The 21154-nt window shown below is 35.4% G+C and overlaps 1 protein-coding gene across 2 annotated transcripts in view; it reads right to left on the reverse strand.

Moving 5' to 3' along the window:
• The window catches only part of EDIL3 (EGF like repeats and discoidin domains 3), a 440701-nt gene that overhangs the window by 142141 nt on the left and 277406 nt on the right, over positions 1-21154 (reverse strand). For both annotated transcript variants that reach the window (XM_068535611.1, XM_068535613.1), the window contains one exon: positions 15442-15623. In XM_068535611.1, the coding sequence (XP_068391712.1) occupies positions 15442-15623 (182 nt within the window). The remainder of the gene's footprint in view (positions 1-15441; positions 15624-21154) is intronic.

A 21154-nucleotide genomic window follows, 5' to 3' on the forward strand; every position in this document is an offset into this window, starting at 1 on the left:
TGGGCATAAAGAGAAAATATCAATTAATAGTGACTGGAAACAGAAAACTAGGTCTAGAAAGGTCAAGTTGCCTCCCCAAGGTCACATGCCAGGATTGAATGGTCATCTCAGACCCAGAGGAGAGCAAGAGAGATAGCCCAAAAGGTCAAGTTGCCTCCCCAAGGTCACATGCCAGGATTGAATGGTCATCTCAGACCCAGAGGAGAGCAAGAGAGATAGCCCAGGAGGTGGAGCACTCCCTAAGCTAATGAGGGTCTGGCGAGGCTGGACAAAAAGGTAATTCTTCTGTTGTTCTGTCTGTCTATCTGGAAGGCCCCTTTCATCTACTGGAGCAGTCTGAAAGCTTATCTGCTCTTTAAGTCTCCTTTTAAATAGCTTCCTTTGCACTTACATGTAACACTTAAAAATTATTTTTATGACACTAATACATTTGGCCTTGGATCTAATATTGAACATGCTATTTTCAGAATCATATTAGGTAAGATTCAGTTCAGATGTGAGTGATGAAAGCCCAAATTAACAGTGGCTTAAATAAGAAAGAATTTGGCTTCTCCCTCGTGTAAACATGTGACTAGGCAGAAGGGGCTGATATAGCAGGGCCCCGGGTGCCTTCTATCTTGTTGCCACTGTATGTCACCCTGATCTCATGGTCCAAGAGGGTGGCATCTGAGTTTCTGGCAGCAGGATGAAGAAAGGAATAAGAGGGGAGAAGAGGGCATGTGGGTGCAACCTCTCAAGGAAGATTCACAGAAACCACACTGTGATGCTTTTGCTTATATGCCTTGGGCCATTTGTGAATCACAAGGCTACACCTAGTGGAAAGGGAGGTTGGGAAATATAGCCTAAAAGACTATATTTTTATATAGAATATACAGAATATTACACTAAATAAGATATATAATCTTATACAGAATAAGACTATATTCTGAGGTAAAACATGCTTATTAGCTAGTAATCCTCTTGCTATGGAAATAGGAGAAAGGATGTTGGGAGACAGTTAAAAGTCTTGGCTACAACTCTCAATAAATATTTGTTAATTGAGTGAGAATGTACATTTATTAATCACTTGCTGTATGGTCAATATGTGACAACATCCATTATAAAATATTCACAACAATCTTAAAAAGCCACTCTATTTTTTTTACCACTTTATATATAAAGAAGTTGTATCTTAGAGTGGTTAAGTAATTTTATCCAAAGTGACAGTGGCCAGTTGAATCCAGAACCACTGATCTTGAACACCATATTGCTTTACCATAGAATATAACTGCTTATGCAAATTTGTTTTACTTGTGTTAGATTTATAGGTAATGTGGCTTATCTTCACACTATTTATTAATTCACTTAATAAATACTGAGCAAAGAAAAATTGTTCTAGGTCTTGGGGATACCAATTATGATAGCATTTTTTCTTATTTATTAAAGGTTTAGTCACTGGGATTGGTGAGAATACAAAGTGAGACAACAGACAGTCCCCTACCCTCATGCAGCTTACTTAATATAATAATCTCCTATATAGTCTTTAATTATAAGCAACAAGCAAAAAAGAATAAGAAGTTGTAAGAACATATATTATGAGAACTGTATCTAGTCTAGGGTGAAGAGTTGAGTCAGGGAAAGCTTCCTTGATAAACTTGCCTCTAGAAGAGAAATTGGCACATGGGAAATGCTCAGTGAATATACTGAATGAATGAATGAATGAATGAATGAATTAAAAGGGAGTTGGAGGTCACTTTGGAAGATGTTTTTGCCAAGCCTGGGAAGTAGAAGGGAATAGCCTTCAAGAAGTCCCATGTGGCTGGAACTCAGAATAAATTCTCCACACTTCCCAGAGCACTTCGTTGAGTTCAATTATTCGTTGAATTAAATCAAACAGCTTTTTTTTTCCCTCTCAAATGTCCACACAATGAAGTAAAAATTTTTTGCATAAGGTCATCTAACATGTTTTCTTTACTTAAATAAGCTCCACATAGGCTCAGAAAACGTGTCTATTGCCCAAATAGTTTCTTGCAAATAGGAGCTGCTAAATAAATACTGATTCATCTACAGCAGATTCGAAACTAAGGAAAACATTCTAAAAAATTTGTAATGTACTCTTCTTTCAACATTTACATACATCTTTCCAAATCTGGGTTAATGCTCCTAAGAAAAGAAAAGCTAAGATCCATTGGCAATATCAAAATGTCCCATTTGTTGTTTTGTTTTACAAGATAATCACTTGAAAGAACTTCTTGAAAGCTACCAATATGTAAAAATACAGGGATTTGGGAGAGGGAAGGAGAGATGAATAGGTGGAGCACAGGGGATTTTTAGGTGAATGAAACTACTCTGTATGAAACTATAATGGTGGATACATGTCATTATATGTTTGTCCAGACCATTATATGTTTGTCCAGATTGAACCCTAATGGAAACTATGATCTTTGGGTGATAATGATGTGTCAAGGTTGTTTCATCAACTGTAGCAAATGTATGACTCTGGTGGGGGACACTGATAATAGGGGATGTCTGGGGGCAGGGGATATATGGGAAATCTCTGTACCTTCCTCTCAGTTTTGCTCTGAACCTAAAACTGCTCTAAAAAATAAGTCTATACAACACTGTTAATCAACTATACTCCAGTATAAAATAAAAATTTTAAAAATCAAAAAAAAAAAAAAAATACTGGCTTAGGTTGGGTTCCTGCTAGGAAAACTAAGAAACATTTACATCTGCTTTTGAAACTCAGCACTCACTCTCATAGCAGTGCTAATGATAGTAACTAAGGAGACCTGAGTTTAACACAGTTTTCTTTTTAATCTGAAAAATGAAAATATAGCCTATTATTATAAACTCAGAGAAGAATACTTCAAACTTAAAGTAGCATTAAACACATAATACAAGCAAAAATCTGAGAGCCCATTTGTGGGGGGAAAAAAAAAGGAGATCTTTGTTATTTTTTCAAGGACCAAAATAACAACAAAATAAAACAATCTAAGTACACCAATGTTAAGTTGAAACAGCTACTATTCTAATTAAATATATCAATTTTGGGGAAAAAAGCAGCAGCCACAGCAATAACAACATTAAAAACAAATACATGGAGAAAATGTAACCAACATATAGTACAGAAATGAAATGTCCTGAAAAAGGCGTTAATGTGTAGAATGAATATATTTATCCCCAAGCTCAAAGTTCAGCTCTTTTCTTCCAAAGGGTCCTGTGCAATGGTGCTCCCAGGTAAGCTATGGTCTTATACACTGTTTTGATGAAAATGGAAATAGAAGAGAGAGAGACTTTTACCTCTGTGGGAGGATACTATATTTTAGAGTTCTCATCTGTCCTCTCAAAAATCTATTTCAACTCTGTGGACAGGCATGGCCTTGTGACTCAAAGTGACCAGTGGTAGTAAGGAAGCGTGTCACTTGGTGGTGGTGTCCACTTGATCCACTTCTACTTTCTATACAGAACAAACTCACTTTTCCAGCTTTATGCTGGATATTATTTTCTCTAGGTAAATCACCGAGGCCCAAAATATATGCATCATTTTCCAAGCAGACCAACTCCTTTTCCTGATTTCTACATTTCTGTTAATGGTACCAAAATCATGCTCAGGCTCAAAATCCTGGAATTTAATTTTTCTTACTTTTTTCCTCCCTCCCCTCCCATAACACACAGTTGAATCAGTTGTCAGTGATGCACCCTCAAACCCTCTTACAGTTTGATCTTTTATTTTTATTTCAACAGCTGCCAGTCTCATTCAGGTCCTCCTCTGGGCAGTTAGCCATAAAAGCCTCTCAACTGGTGTGCCTGCTCCTAGACTCACCTCTGCATTAAACACAGCATTTATTCAATAAAATTTTACTGAAAGCCTTGTTAGCACTAGGCTTTGTGTTGTGTACACATAACACGCACCACACCACTGACATGCCACCTTCCTAAACTCTAGTTCTGACAGTATTAATAACCTGCTGAAAACTCTTCAATAACCATCAAGTGCCACCTTCATCCAGTATTGATGTATTTCACCTTCTGATGTCTCCTTACCTTTGTAGACCCTTATCCTCTTATTCCGCACCCTCCCGCCCCCCGTGCCCCCCACCTCCCGACATGTATTCAAATTTTCACTATAGTAAACCAGTCCCTGTGGTACCTTGAGTTCCCTCCATTTCCTTTGTGACTTTGTTCATCCTGTTCCTTCCGTCTGGAATAAGCTCTTCAATGTCATCCTCAAAAATGGTGAATATACTAAATTCACCTTTAATAATTAAAATGTAAATGGCTTTTTGATGTTTTCATTATACTCTGGTTGCATAGAAAATAACTAATTCTTCCTTAAAGATTCCTAAGACCCAGCTGAGGATTTGAAAATAAAACATTTAAAGCCTGGTCTTCCAGAGATGTGGATGTTTTACGACCCGTTTACTATTTAATTATGACTTAATTATTGAAGGTCTCACGTCATAGGCAAAAATCCTTTGAAAATGATTAAGCATTACTATTTCCAGTTCATGGAGGAATGGGGATTCCACTTAAGGCAGATAACTCATACAGGCAGGTTAATAATAAAATATCACCAAAGCAGGTTAAGTAGTTAGGTCTTAGAATTGTGATGTCTTGATGCCATCCATTACTTTAAAATATCCCACACTGATGTCTCATTTGGAAGAACAATATACTATTCTCCAACATCTTTATTTAATTAAGTTGCTTCTAATAGTGAAAGGGGCACATTCAAGGAGGAGTATATCTCTCTTGCTAGACTGTGAGCTCCATCAGGGTAGCGATTACTACTTTTTTCCCTAAGGATCACCACTACCACAATCCACCTGAGGTGTCTGCTTTTTATGTAGTCCCCTGGGTTCCAACTCTGACCTATTAATCCAGGAACTCTAAGGATGGGGACCATAATTAAAAAGCTCTCCAGGTAATTTTTATGTAGTTGACATTTGAGAACTACTGCCCCAGCCTAGAGGTGCACTGCTTGCTTATGGGCAGATATAAATTTTATAAAATACAATAGCTACTTTATAAAGCTTTAAGAAAATCCAAGACTCCCCCCATACCCACTACCAGTGCCGACCCCGTACCTCCAAAAAATAAATAAATAAATAAATAAAAGGGCGCTTCCAAGAGCTTTCAAAGTAAGGACAGTACAGAGGTTAGGAATGGCTTAGCGCTGGCCTCTCACACAAGCTGTCTGTGTTTACATCCCAACTATGCAATTTACTAGATGAGTCAATTTGGACAATTTATCATTCCGTGCCTAAATGTCCCTATCTGACTAATGGGTATAAGAACAATACCAATTACATGGAATTATGGATTCAATATACACCAGGTAGTTGAAAGAGCATATAGTGCTAGCTGTTAGATGATTTTCAAGCTAATACATAATAGTATGGATAATGAGACTCAGCTGGATCCAAAGTATAAGTGACTAGAGTAACTTTTTCTGCACTTACATCTAACCACATTCAGTTAGTTTTAAACAACAACCGAATCCCCCAAATTGAAATGGTTTCAAGTTAATTACTGTCTCAAAAAACTAAAGCTTTCAGAATCAGGCCAAGTGGCTTGGTACTTGGTCACATTTTCAACACAAGGAGGTTTTCAGTGATGCCTTGGGGCAGAATAAATTTGTTCAGTGTCTACAGTGGAAATAAGGGTTTCCTACAGCTCAGTCCAAATAGTAATCCCACTAGTTCCCAGATGATAAACATAAAGAGACAATCAAACCTTTAGCTCAGACTCTCACTTTTCCCCTTGCTTCTCGGCCTTTCTACCCCGCCTGAGGACTCAGGACAGGCTGCCAGTAGCCCTCCTCTGCCCTTGCAGGAGGTGCTGCTGCAGCCCTTTCAGAACGAACTGTTGCATTGGAGGCAGTAGCTGACGCGGACTCATAAGCAAAATCTCCCATGGCAGGTCTCATAAGCACGGTTAACACCTCGGATTGAAGCTGGATCCACAGGCACGGCAGACTCACGTTCCCGAGCGCATTTGGTAACATCGGAGCAAAGTTACTAGAAACTCTGAAAGATGATAGGAACTTAGGGTTCTGTCTCCTTTAGTCCTAAGTGCCAGAAATTGGGATATATAGCCCAGAGGCTGCCCAGATGGTCACGTGAAGAGATTTGAAGAGGGAACCAGAGTAAGTTTGCCAAGAAGGCGATCAAGGTAGATTGGAAAACCAGAGATATTAAACTTTGAATGTTTTGTTTTTTCCATGACAGAGAGTTATTTTCAATCAATTCAGATGGTCTCCATTTCAATCTACCAGTATCATAAACTAAAAAAAAAAAAAAAAAAATCACTCTGATAATATTCATGAGACATTGGGAACTAAACGAACCACAAGACATTTAAAATCTCAACCTTTGTAAATACAGAAGATAAGTTGGAAATGTTTTTCTCATGGCCAAAATGTATAGCAAGTACGTATAATGAAAAAGTCTTTTATATATGAGTGTTTTACTGAATTATCTACTAACAGTTTAATAGATGCTAAAAATTGTGTTAAAACAACTCCCTGGAACTCTTCATATTCTATATTTTATGAATAATAGTAATACATTTAGTTGGGTTTTTTTGACATTTCTGTAAGGGCAAAAATGACATAGCATAAGCTTGGGAAATACTAGTACTTTAAATGTTTTTCTATGGTAAATTAATCTTAGAGAGAGACTGAGAGAGACATTAAAATAATATGATTATTCTAACAACAGTAATGTCTAAAGTTTCAAACTCTGGCGGTGTGATTATAACAACAAACTTATAAAAATTTTGCAAGAAGTTAAAATAGACATTTTTTCTTTAACATTTCTAGAACAAAACATAACCAGGATAGGAGAAGATGAAAATTTTGGTGTTTGGCACTCAGGGTTTAATTAGCAGACTTCCTGGCAAACACCTTACAAATATTACCCACGCTCATCTAACGTTGCATATAAAAGTGGTTTGCAGTAGGTACGGAGGAAAGTATGGGCCACTAGAATTACAGAAAGCTTGATTCCTCTTCTGCCCAGATGCGTGAGGAATTCCTTATATTGTGGAGAGATGTAGCACATATGGCACCAATGGGATCATGCTTAGAGGGCACAATTCACATGTAAGTATATAACAGCTGAACATAGAGATGAGCTAAGTTGTTTGGACAATCTCAGTATCACTCAGTGCAGTATGATTACCATGTGAAAACAACCACTATTTCTCTCCCATCTATTTTGTTCAGTAGTCTCTTTTCATCTATCAATTATCTGTATCTATCCAACACAGTTTGTTTTTTTTTTTTTAATTCAAGGTGCTATGGAAATAGACTTAAATCAGGTGTAATACTAACTCTCAAGTGATATAGGAGAAAGGTAAACAAAGACCCTTTTATGTTAAGTATATTAGCTGCTATGATTGAAACATATAGTTGTCAGAGTGGGAAAAAAGGACAGTGTAGTCACTTATGGCTTTGGAGATAAAAAGCAGGAATTTCAGGAATCACTTTATAGAAAAGGCAATAAAGGAGCTGAATCTAAAGAAGGTTGGTAGATGGTCAATAGAAAAACCATGAAGTGTATGTGCCTAACCACAACAGCAGCAAACAGCCAGGTGAAGCTGAGCAACAGCAAGAAATCCAGGTCAATGAGGTCTCGGGTGCTGAAAGAGAGGAAGCAGCTTAGAGGAAAGAGAAGAGATTCCCAATGCAGCTTCTTTTATATTAGAGAACAATTGCTATCTGGTTAGTCATCTATTCCATAGCTCAGAGAATCTGGAGTTAAGATCCAAAACACATCCATTAAAGCAAATAAGCAAGCAATATGCACTAGTATTAGTATAAATGTGGTAAATGACCAAAAATTAGAGACTAACTATATTTATTGTCAATATTATATATTGATAATATATTTATTATCAATATATTTATTTATCAATAAGTATATTGATAAATATATTATATCAATATAATATATTTCAGTAAAGATGCATCATGTCATTTTTACTTAATGCTAAGTGCCTTTTTGTTTTTAAACATTAAAAAGTTTTTAAAAGCATACACAACTATGTGTGGAAGCTCATTTCTAATAAACAACTTAAAGGAAAATAGTAATTGTCCATACAAGGTTACTATTTTAAACAAAGATGATTAGAAGCAATATATTAATGTCTAGATGTAATTAACCTTAGAAGTTTAGTATGAATGGGAGTGTATCTGAGAATGTAGTTTTTTCAGGAAAAAAACAGGCTAAAACATATTCTACTTGAATGAAGATGTAGTAAAGACAGATTCGATTCTGTGCAATTCAGGTTCTGTAACTAGAAAACAAGCTGGAAAAAAAAAAATCAACTTTTTAATTTTATGATTTTAAAAACGGTTTTTGTGTTTCAAGGAGCTCCAGGTGCCTATAAGTACCAAAAGTCTTCAAACATATTATATATAGGCTTTTGAAATGAAATACATGATTACTCTATTTTTTGCAGCATTTTAAATACCTAGTTCACAAAGTTTAAAAACCCCACCACAAACAAAAGTCCAGGACCAGATGGCTTCACAGGTGAATTCTATCAAACATTTAGAGAAGAGCTAACACCTATCCTTCTCAAACTCTTCCAAAAAATTGCAGAGGAAGGAACACTCCCAAACTCATTCTATGAGGCCACCATCACCCTGATACCAAAACCAGACAAAGACACTACAAAAAAAGAAAATTATAGACCAATATCACTGATGAATATAGATGCAAAAATCCTCAACAAAATACTAGCAAACAGAATCCAACAACACATTAAAAGGATCATACACCACGATCAAGTGGGATTTATCCCAGGGATGCAAGGATTCTTCAATATACGCAAATCAATCAATGTGATACACCATATTAACAAATTGAAGAATAAAAACCATATGATCATCTCAATAGATGCAGAAAAAGCTTTTGACAAAATTCAACACCCATTTATGATAAAAACTCTCCAGAAAGTGGGCATAGAGGGAACCTACCTCAACATAATAAAGGCCATATATGACAAACCCACAGCAAACATCATTCTCAATGGGGAAAAACTGAAAGCATTTCCTCTAAGATCAGGAACGAGACAAGGATGTCCACTCTCACCACTATTATTCAACATAGTTCTGGAAGTCCTAGCCACGGCAATCAGAGAAGAAAAAGAAATAAAAGGAATACAAATTGGAAAAGAAGAAGTAAAACTGTCACTGTTTGCGGATGACATGATACTATACATAGAGAATCCTAAAACTGCCACCAGAAAACTGCTAGAGCTAATTAATGAATATGGTAGAGTTGCAGGATACAAAATTAATGCACAGAAATCTCTTGCATTCCTATACACTAATGATGAAAAATCTGAAAGAGAAATTATGGAAACACTCCCATTTACCATTGCAACAAAAAGAATAAAATACCTAGGAATAAACCTACCTAGGGAGACAAAAGACCTGTATGCAGAAAACTATAAGACACTGATGAAAGAAATTAAAGATGATACCAACAGATGGAGAGATATACCATGTTCTTGGATTGGAAGAATCAACATTGTGAAAATGAGTATACTACCCAAAGCAATCTACAGATTCAATGCAATCCCTATCAAATTACCAATGGCAGTTTTTACGGAGCTAGAACAAATCATCTTAAAATTTGTATGGAGTCACAAAAGACCCCGAATAGCCAAAGCAGTCTTGAGGGAAAAAAACGGAGCTGGAGGAATCAGACTCCCTGACTTCAGACTATACTCCAAAGCTACAGTAATCAAGACAATATGGTACTGGCACAAAAACAGAAACATAGATCAATGGAACAAGATAGAAAGCCCAGAGATTAACCCACGCACCTATGGTCAACTAATCTATGACAAAGGAGGCAAAGATATACAATGGAGAAAAGACAGTCTCTTCAATAAGTGGTGCTGGGAAAACTGGGCAGCTACATGTAAAAGAATGAAATTAGAATACTCCCTAACACCATACACAAAAATAAACTCAAAATGGATTAGAGACCTAAATGTAAGACTGGACACTATAAAACTCTTAGAGGAAAACATAGGAAGAACACTCTTTGACATAAATCACAGCAAGATCTTTTTTGATCCACCTCCTAGAGTAATGGAAATAAAAACAAAAATAAACAAGTGGGACCTAATGAAACTTCAAAGCTTTTGCACAGCAAAGGAAACCATAAACAAGACGAAAAGACAACCCTCAGAATGGGAGAAAATATTTGCAAACGAATCAATGGACAAAGGATTAATCTCCAAAATATATAAACAGCTCATTCAGCTCAATATTAAAGAAACAAACACCCCAATCCAAAAATGGGCAGAAAACCTAAATAGACATTTCTCCAGAGAAGACATACAGACGGCCACGAAGCACATGAAAAGATGCTCAACATCACTAATTATTAGAGAAATGCAAATCAAAACTACAATGAGGTATCACCTCACTCCTGTTAGAATGGGCATCATCAGAAAATCTACAAACAACAAATGCTGGAGAGGGTGTGGAGAAAAGGGAACCCTCTTGCACTGTTGGTGGGAATGTAAATTGATACAGCCACTATGGAGAACAATATGGAGGTTCCTTAAAAAACTAAAAATAGAATTACCATATGACCCAGCAATCCCACTACTGAGCATATACCCAGAGAAAACCGTAATTAAAAAAGACACATGCACCCAAATGTTCATTGCAGCACTATTTACAATAGCCAGGTCATGGAAGCAACCTAAATGCCCATCAACAGATGAATGGATAAAGAAGGTGTGGTACATATATACAATGGAATATTACGCAGCCATAAAAAGGAGCGAAATTGAGTCATTTGTTGAGAAGTGGATGGATCTAGAGACTGTCATACAGAGTGAAGTAAGTCAGAAAGAGAAAAACAAATATCGTATATTAATGCATGTATGTGGAACCTAGAAAAATGGTACAGATGAGCCGGTTTGCAGGGCAGAAGTTGAGACACAGATGTAGAGAATGGACATATGGACACCAAGGGGGGAAAACTGTGGTGGGGTGGGGATGGTGGTGTGCTGAATTGGGCGATTGGGATTGACATGTATACATTGATGTGTATAAAATTGATGCCTAATAAGAACCTGCAGTATAAAAAAACAAAACAAACAAACAAACAAACAAAAAAAACCCCACCACATACGGAATTTATATTCCAGAAATGTGAACTTGTAACATAACTTGTGCTCACATAAGTCTCTTTTGGGTCCATGTATTCTACACTAATTATTATTTTGTTTAAAATGCAGAAGTCAGATGGTCTTGCTTTTGGGTATTTAAACTTTTCTAACAAAGAAGAATCTAATAGCCATTTAAGAACACTAACTGTTGAAAATACTTACAAACTTTATGACTAATGAATAATGACTACTTAGGAATTGCTGCTAAAGGAGGGATGCATTTCTGACTAGGACATACAACATGGTTTTGCCTCCCTCTAGTTTACAGACTTTTTGCGGGTCACATAATTCCTACTATTCTTCTTCATTTTTCTTCACTGTTGTTTCCTCTCCTTCCACCCATGCAGTTGTCACTACTTGCAGTTCCAACAACTAAGTGCTCAGATCATCAAGCAAAAGTGCATTTTATTTATTTATTTTTAATGTATCTCAGGCAGTACAAAACCAGGCTTTATGAGCTGATGAGCCCTATTTTTACAGTGTAGTCTGAGGATGACCTGCAATAAATAGGTCTGTGGGACAATCCAGAAGTTTTAATTTTTATCCAGTGACCTATGTGATTCCTGGGCACATTAAAGTTTGAGAAATAACTACTCACCCCGCCCCCCCACCCACTAAACTCTGGGATATAGAAAAGGAACATATTAAGTTCATATTCACATTTTCCAAAAGGGTAATGAATTATTTAAAATAGATCAAGATCTATTTTTCTGTGATAAAATACTAGCACTGAAACAACTACTCGTAAATTAACTTTCAAAGGAAAATTATGGCTTTGCCTTAATATACCCATCAAATAGATCAGCATATAATAATATAGCTATGTAATACATAGTGTAATGGGAATTTCTCTCCTTTCATATTCTATAACTATGCCAAACTAGTTTTTAGTTTAACAAAAGCTCTATTAAAAATAGACTGTTTGGATATAATAAAATATTATGGTTCAAATAGAATGGTTAGCAGATGATGTAAGACCAGGCTACACATGTTATACTATTATGTTTACTTACTTTTCTATATCCTAGATTGAAAGCATTGTGAAGGCAAATACTATCTTTTTTCTAGTGCCCAATACAGAACAGACCACAGGGTAGACACTCATTTAGTAAATGTTTGTCGAACAGATGAATAAATAAATGCCTGGAAATCCAATGTATATGCATCCCAGAAAGAACATATACAAACAAAATCACCTTGGAAATTAAAAGAAAAAAATAACAAACAATAAATGAAAACTACATGTAGCTATACAAAAAGAAGAGAAAAATAACAGGAGTAGAAAATATTTATCTTTTAAAATAAATAATCAATAATCATCCTGGCTGATCTGATTCAGTGAGCAAAGTTCCCAGAAGGTTTAGATAAGCTTTTAATTTTTATATATTACAAGGCATATTTCCATAATTGTGCAAAGTTGCTATTTCTGACATATCAGTCAAAAGGGAAATTGATATTCCAGGGTGCTAATGACCCAGTTAGTGTTGAAGGTGGTGGTTATTTATTACATGGAAAAAAATCTGGGTGAGGAAATAAAGGTCAGAAAAACTTGAAAAAAAAATAAGAAAAAAAAAGCTTTTTGTTTAACTGAATATACTGCACTAACCCCTTAAATTCAGAACCAATTACGAATATTGTGGTACTATCCATAATTGCATGCTGAGTGTGTAAATTTAAAAATGGCCATTTCAATTTTCATTTCATCAAGACAAGGAAGAAAATGAAATTGAATACTAATTAGGGCATGTGTCTCATACACGTGAAAGATTAGGGGAATACTGTGCTCATTATAAGTGAGTTTAAGTAAAGTACTCAAATGTTTCATTTGAAGGACTGAATATAAATAAAAGAATTAAATGACAAGGGAAATTACTAATGCTCAAACAAAGAATATTTGGTACATAATTAGACTTCCCAGAGCCTCCTAGACACGGTTTTCCTTTAAGAAAGGGATACACGTTTTCTTTTTAGAAAAATAACTTAGAAAATAAGATGTTATTAAAGAATATAATAACATAATACTCTGAACACAATCATGAAGTATGTATTGAATAACAATGGTGAGTTTTCAGTTTTCCTCCCATCATATGCAAGATTTCCTCATCTAATATAAACCCTTTTATTTTACTTTTACTTGTTTTTCTCTAAGAGTTCATTATCATCTTCACACCAAAAGAAAAATAATAATAACCATAGTAATAATAGTAAAAGACTGCCCTTAAAAGAAGTATTTAATTATTCTACCTAGGTTGATAAAGTTATATTTAATCTAAGTTCCTCTAAGAGTCTACCACTATCCTGTTTCACTGAGGTTATTTCTACCTATAATCACTTGGATAAAGAAAATTTAAAATTCATTCACACTCTGAAAGACTTCTGCAGTGTTAAGTAGGCAATAAACCGTGACAAAATAAATGAAAAATCAGGACATAAAACAATCATAAGGTGTTTCTCAGAGAAAAAAACTGCCTAAGTGTGTTATTTATGGTTTACTGAAATAGGAAATCACTGACGCTCACAAACAATTTGTCAAATAGAAACCCTGATGCAAACTTGTGACATTATCTCTCAATTGCTCTACAATTTCTGCTATGAATCATAATTTCTAAAGTTTTATCATGACCTCAATCCTATAAATACATTTCATAAGGTCAACTTAAAGAATGGTCTCTGGAATGATTTTTAGCACATAGAATACAAGCATTTTTTGTTGTTTTGTGTTTATTTAAAACTTAACTGGAACTTCATTAGTCTATGATCAAAACTGTACAAAGGTGCCATTTCCACTCTCTGGAATTTTCTTTGTGCATGTGGCTGTAGATTAGAAAAATCATGTGCAACTTAAGAAGGAATTTCTGCAAATGCATGCAAATTAAATTCATAAAACAAAACAAGAATATCAGGCAACCACATGGAGCCATATAGATAAAAGAAATGTATACAGGATATGTAAAAATTCATAAGAAATCTGAGCAAAGATATATCTGAAGGAGGTTTTGGCCCTGTTTTGAAAGTACTACAGAGATCACGCTACTTGGCCGTAAATCAATTTCCCTTTCTATTAACTGCCTATAAAGCAGTCTCTATCTTCTGCTATAACATCACATCATGGATTCCTATCTTAAAAATTACCTCGGACTCAAACTATGTAGTCAACAGATAAAACAGATCAGCTACCTAAACAAATCAAAATTCTGTAATAACTCCCTATTCCAATGGAATAAAGCCCAAACCTTTTGGTATTCATAAATCCTACGGCGTGCTAAACTCGCACACTAAATTTGAACGCATTCCTCTAGCAACCTAAACACAGGTCATGATTTTCTACATGGCGTTGCCCGGATTCTCACCTAGCATCTTGGATCATGCTGTTCCCTTGATATCTGGTCTCTACTGAAAGCCATCTTCCAAGGCCTATCTTAAAAGCTATCTTCCAGTGAGGCTTTCTCATGATAATTAATTACTTCCTCCTCTGACCCCAGGGTATACTGGATTTTCCCTCTCTTCAGCACACATCAACGACTTGTTAGATGTTGTTAACATGCTCCCCACCAACAGAGGTATAATCTTTCACAGAAATCATGGTTTGATCACCTTTTCTGTTTCCAAATAGGTAGTTTCCTGTCTCACTTCAGCTAAGGGCTCAAAAAGTATTTAAGTAGATAAAATGTAAGATGCAGGCATTACTGCCCTCCATGACATCTTTGGGAAATCACTTAGTCTCTTGGTATGTCATTGTTTTCCCATGTTTTAAAAAAATAGCTGACTGATGCTAATAAATGATAGAGTATGAATTGAAACACACTCAGCTATTGAAAGAGGGTGCTAAAGACTTTTGAGGTATTATCATAATCCATTGCATATTCTATATTTGCACATATGGAACTACTAATAAGACAGAGAAGGAAAAGACATAATTTTTATATTCTTGAAGTATCAAAAGTTGCTACTAAATGTTAACACAGTACTAAGGAACACATGGCATATGTAAAAACCTCCCTCTTTGATACGTACCTTAAGATTGTCATATTTATAACCCAAGAATTTTAACATTTTTAACCCTCTTAACACACTTTCCAATGGAATGTGCATGTTTCCCACAGTTTCAGAGTTTATAGCCCATTTGGACTCTAGCTAAATCATCCTTTCCTCTGTGACCATGAAGAAAAGTCACACTTTGGACACTCACTATCTTCTTTGTGAAATGACTCTGGTCATTCCTTGCCAGTAACCTTGTTCCATCCCATCTGTTACCTGAATCCATGGCCATCTGTCATTTTCTGCAGCTGTCCAGGCATTTATAAGCCCCTTCTTATTAAGACGTGCATAGTAGGGATACCATTTCTGGAGTCCAAAAAGAGCTCGGTGGGTAGATGAAGCTGTGATTTGCTGATTTGAAATGATTCCACCTTCAATTCCCAATGGGCCCGAGCATTCTGGGAACAAATGAGGAAAAAAAATTGAATGTATTAGAAATAATCCATATCAAAATATGGCTGTTAGATTTGATGGGAGATAGTTTTAAAGTGATTTCAATGTGGACCATCATACAATTCAAGCCCCTCGGAATTTACGGATTTGTTACTGATCACTACATGAAGGAAATAATTCTTGCTCCTCATGCCACGCTCTTCTTCCTTTGCTTTGAAGGTGGCACCTGAACAGACACGTCCATTCTGCACTGCAATCCTGCATTATGTACTGTTATCCTTTGCTGATCACATTAACAAAAGTGTAATGTCCTTAAAAGGTCTCTCTCATATTTTATATTCCCATTAGTATGCCTCACAAATCATAATCCCTTAATAAATATCTGTTGATCCATTATTTCTTGACTAGCCTACATCTGAGGTTTGTATCAAAATCATTTTCATACTGACTTAGCATTTCTCACCTCTATAAATTTCTTAAGTTAAATTTTTATAACCACTGTCAGTTATGCTTCCACAAAAAGGGCAATGTTTAAATCTGTCAACATTTAAAATTATTATAATAATAACTTGTGATATGTTATAAGTAACAGGAAATATGTAGACAAATTATTTTTATAGAGTAAGCAGGTAAGCACTCAGACATTATATAGAGTCGTATAAATACCACTTAGTAAATCAAGATATTAAAATATTTACATTTCGAAATCCACAACTCTACCAATTGGGATTCTGCACAGACATTTTAGCTTTTTTCTTTTATTGTTCTTTAAATTTGCAACTTGGAAATTCAAGATAAATTTCCTAATAAAAATTTTAAATACTAAGATTAAAGCATAATATACTCAAATAATATGTTCTCAGATACCAAATGTGTTTAGATTTTAAGATTAGAAATGAAGGTAAATCAATCTAAAAATTATATATGTACTATATATCATATATATTCGAATTTCTTAATTATTCCCTAAAAGTTCACCAGAAAGTACATTTATTGTGAATTCAGTTTTGAAAATTCAGAACAAGCAATAGGATATAATGAAAAGTAATACCTAGTTTTCTTAATTTCATTAACATTTCATATACTACATTCAACTTATTGCAAAATTAGATTTGTAAAACAAATATGATAATTCTATTATAAAATACACTATAATACATACTAGAATTCCTGAAAATATGAAAGGAGCGTACTGCTATTATTAAATGTTAGTGTATATAAGTCAACTTGATCAGTGATTGCTACCAAGCATATTTTAGATTTTAATTACTATTGAAGTCTAATGATTATCAGTAATTAAATGATTACACTCAGATTGAGATTGAAAATATGAAAGGAAGAACTTTGCCACTGGACCATAATATTTTAAAAAGTTACAAAGATGTTTCTCACTGGTAACCATTTTTTTCACTAAGTGTAAACATGTTTTCTTTTTTCTATTCCAAGCTCAGATAATAAGTAGTTCTAAGCACATTACTTACTAACATTTCCCCAATGAATTTAAAACCTTTAAACACTTTTTATAAAAATGAAAATGTGTGGATAAGTAATCATCTTAATCAGTTGTTATTAGTAAAGATGACATTAATACAGCAAAAATTGCATCTCTGTGATTGACAGTTGACAAATCATTCACTTGATAAGTTAAATTTAGGTAGTAAGATCTTTTCTAAAGCATTGTATTTAGCACTCTTTAGCACTTTATAGAGGTGCACTATATCACTTTGAAGTCATTAAATTAAGAAGCCATTCGTTTTTAGAATAGCAGTATTAGAAGCCACCGATAACAATCTGATTTCCGCATTCCTAAAAAATTAACGTTGAAAACTCAAATGTTGAGTCTTTGGCCTCTTGCTTTGCTTTGCATTTCAAATTTCAAGATCTTTACAGATTTCGTAAAAGCACTAAGAAACTTTCATTATGCTCTTTGATTTTAAGCAACTGCAGGAGCCTGGCTTTTTAAGAATATTGCCATTAAAAGGAGTCTCAAGGATACTTGTCCTTGATTTGTACAATGTTTGGATGGAAAAATGCAGCAGGCAGGGAGACCATTTATTGTAGGCCAGTCAGTGGCATGGCAGAGTTAGAGAGCCAGCTTTGATTAATTAAACTGCTTAGCCTTAGAAAGAACTGTGTACCATTTAGTTGTTTACTTCTAAAGATGTTATGCTGAACTGGATATCTTCACCGAATTTGTAACCATTTTAAACAAAATTAGACCTCAAACTACACTATGCAGTATGTCTACTTTGTCAGCACTCTCAACCTACCAACCTCCCCTTATTAGCTACTATATCAACAAACACAGTGGCTGTGAACTGTTGCATTATCATATAGGCCAAACACCAATGAGCAATTTAAAAAATATATTTGCAATTTTTTACTCTGCCATAAGGCTCCCAATCTTTGTCATGCCCTCAATAGTCATTCATTCAGATAAAATATAATTTAAAAAATATATTGGCATGTTATATTTATATAGGGCTTCACAGCTTACAAAATATTTTCACATGAGCTATCTCATTGTTGTGATGTCAAACTGATGAATATTTCTTTTCTCAGTCCTCAATTCCACAATTTTTTTTTTTTAAATAAAGTTTTGTAACATTCACTTACATACTATACTTTATGTTGTTGATCACTAAAGCCCAGCAGAGGGAACATGACTCTGGGGGGTTCTCGACCAAAGCATGAGTCTGTGAGGTATCAGTTTAATTCCTTAAAAATTGAGTGGTCCTCAATTTTTCTCATTTTAAAAGTTGTGGTCATGGTGACCCCTAATTCACCAGCTGTGAGGTAAGGAAAGGTAAACAGTGCTTTGCCTCTGTGACTATAAATTGTGAATAATGAGCTTGGTTCTACAAGGCCACTTGCATTTCTCTCTTTAGAGATGAGGTGATCCTGGCCTTTTAGCTCCTGTGGAGCAGGCACCAGATCTTACACTGCTGTATCCTTAGATGCTCACAGTGGCTTGGCTTGTACACAAGAAGAGCTCAGTAAATATGTGCTGAATATTGATATTGGGGGCTTTTTTTTCCCTCCTAAACAGCAAACTAATAAGCAAATCCAACTCTTACACTTTATTTCACACTGGAAAGTTGTCACAACACCAGCTTTTCTTCACTCATCATTTGGACCACAATCAAATGGATGTCATCATAATAAAAGGTTCAAAATCCAATTTCCTTTTGCCTGTGCCATCCACTTCCCCAATGTCCTATTGAATGCAACAGTTATAAAAACTAATGAAGGAGTTGCAATTCAGAATGCAAACGATCATACACCTAAGATTAACTGACCTTAAGCAGCAAACAATAAGATGCTTAAAAGAAAGATAATATGGAGATATACACTGCTATCACTATCCATAAGTGAGGGAAGGATATGAAATGATACTTGAAAAACAATATTAGATGAGCATTCTGAAGTTTGAAAAATGCATCCACATGTGTTTCCTCACATAATCAAAATAATATTTCAAGGAAAAAAGATTATCACACCTATTTCATAAATGAGGAAACCTTTGAGGAGGGAAGCTAAACTCATAAAAGATGAGTCTGGAATTTAAGCCAAATGCTCTATGCACAAACAGAAAATAATGTCAATTGATAGAGTGAAGAGTTCAGTAATTCTTTAAAAGTTGATTCTGAATTTTTTTTCTTCTGTGTTTTTATATGGGGATGTGTGCATAAACATACTAGAAGATAGGAAAATTAACATGAAGGAAACGTGTAGAATATTACTAGTGGTACACAGGATATGACAGAGCTTTTACAAATTGGGATACCTTAAAATAGTAGACAACAGTCTGTGGCAGTGAGTCACAGAAGTAAATATTGAGGTATTATGGTGGTCTGTGTCCCTTTATAGGTGTTAAAAAATTGACCTACTACCATTATTGGCCTATATACTGCTTATCTAATATGGATATGCTTATTCAGTCTTGACTAATTTATTGACCTCTTACTACATGTCCATCTATTCATCAATATATCCATCCATCCATCCATCCATCCATCCATTCTCCATTCATTAAATTCAGTTTTGAAAAATGCATATTCATTAAAGGGCTACTATATACCAAGCACTTTTCCAGGCAGTGGAGATACAGGGATGAACAAGGCAGAAAAAGTCTCAGCTCTCAGAGTTCACATTCTAGTGGAGAGACAAACTATATACAAACACTTAAATAGACAAGGAAATACCATAAAGTGATAAGTGAAAGAAAAAAAGGGGTGAACCAGGTGGGAGTATGAGATGATCAGAGACGGCCTTTCTGAGAGGTGACATAAATCTGATCTCTGAGTGAGAAGCAGGAGTCAGCTACTGCACTAGATTTACGGTACTGGTTTCCTGAAGGAAACATTTTAATATAGCAGAGCAGAAGCTGTGATGTTGGATGCACAGGATTCCCTGGGAGAATGGGAGAGGGAATTATAAGCCAGCTTGGGCTTCAGGGAAAGACTTCCTGGAATAGAGTAGGGATTAACATAGTGAAGAAGAAAGGGAGGGCAGACAGAGAGATAGGAAACAGCCTGGTATGATTAGGGAAGTAGAGGCAGATCAGTATTACTAGACCAAGACGGGCTGGTCAGAGGATAGTCAACGATGGGATGGAGAAGCAGAGATAGCCTAGATTATTTTGCTGAGAAGAATTGATTCTATTAGTGATGGGGAGCTTTTGAAGGATTCTAACTATGGTGATATTGTCATTTAATATAAATGACCTAAGAGGGGACAAAACTGTGGCCAAATAGCAAGCTACTACCATGGTCCAGGTGAAAAATGATGCAGGTCTGAAAGAGAAATGGAAAAGAAGAAGAGTTCAAAGCATACTTAGAAGTTAAAATTGAGCAGAGCTAGTATTAATTAGATGTAGAATGGAAGAGAGAAATGGAGTATCTTCGAGGGTGACAGATAGTAAATAGCAGATAGTAGCTCCCAGTTAAGGGATTGGCCATGTCTCACAACTAACACCTTTGAATCTAATTCCTTCCTTCAAATTTTATCAAAAATTATTCTTGCTGGTGGATTGCATTTGAGGGGAACTGTTTTAGTCCCACCTGCTATTACCATGCAGAACCCTATGGGCTAGATTCACATCAACCAGGCTGCAGGGACAGGACTGAAAATTGAAAACCTGCCTCTAAGCTGAGGCCACACCCAGAACTTCCTTGCCCCACGGCTCATCCATGTGTGTACATCTGCTGTCCCACAAAATGGGGAGCCCTTTTGTAGACAGGGATTATATCCCACATAGTACCCAGCAGCAAGCCTCATTCTTGGCAGAAAATTAATCTTAAAATAAATATAAAAGGTAAATAAACAGTAAAAATTACAGCTAACATTGTAACATTTTATTTGTGTAATTTATTTTTAAATTAAAAAATTATTCCACTTAGTCTCTCAAGAGTACACAGATACTGAAGCCTTTAGAAGTTGTTTATATGCTGAGTGAAGAGGGAGCGCATTTCTTCCATAAGGAAAAAAAAAACAAAACGGAGTGGCAGTCAAGTGGGTTACTTCTCTTTCAACT

This window comes from Eschrichtius robustus, chromosome 2, assembly GCF_028021215.1.
Source record: "Eschrichtius robustus isolate mEscRob2 chromosome 2, mEscRob2.pri, whole genome shotgun sequence".
Classification (NCBI taxonomy): Eukaryota; Metazoa; Chordata; class Mammalia; order Artiodactyla; family Eschrichtiidae; genus Eschrichtius; species Eschrichtius robustus.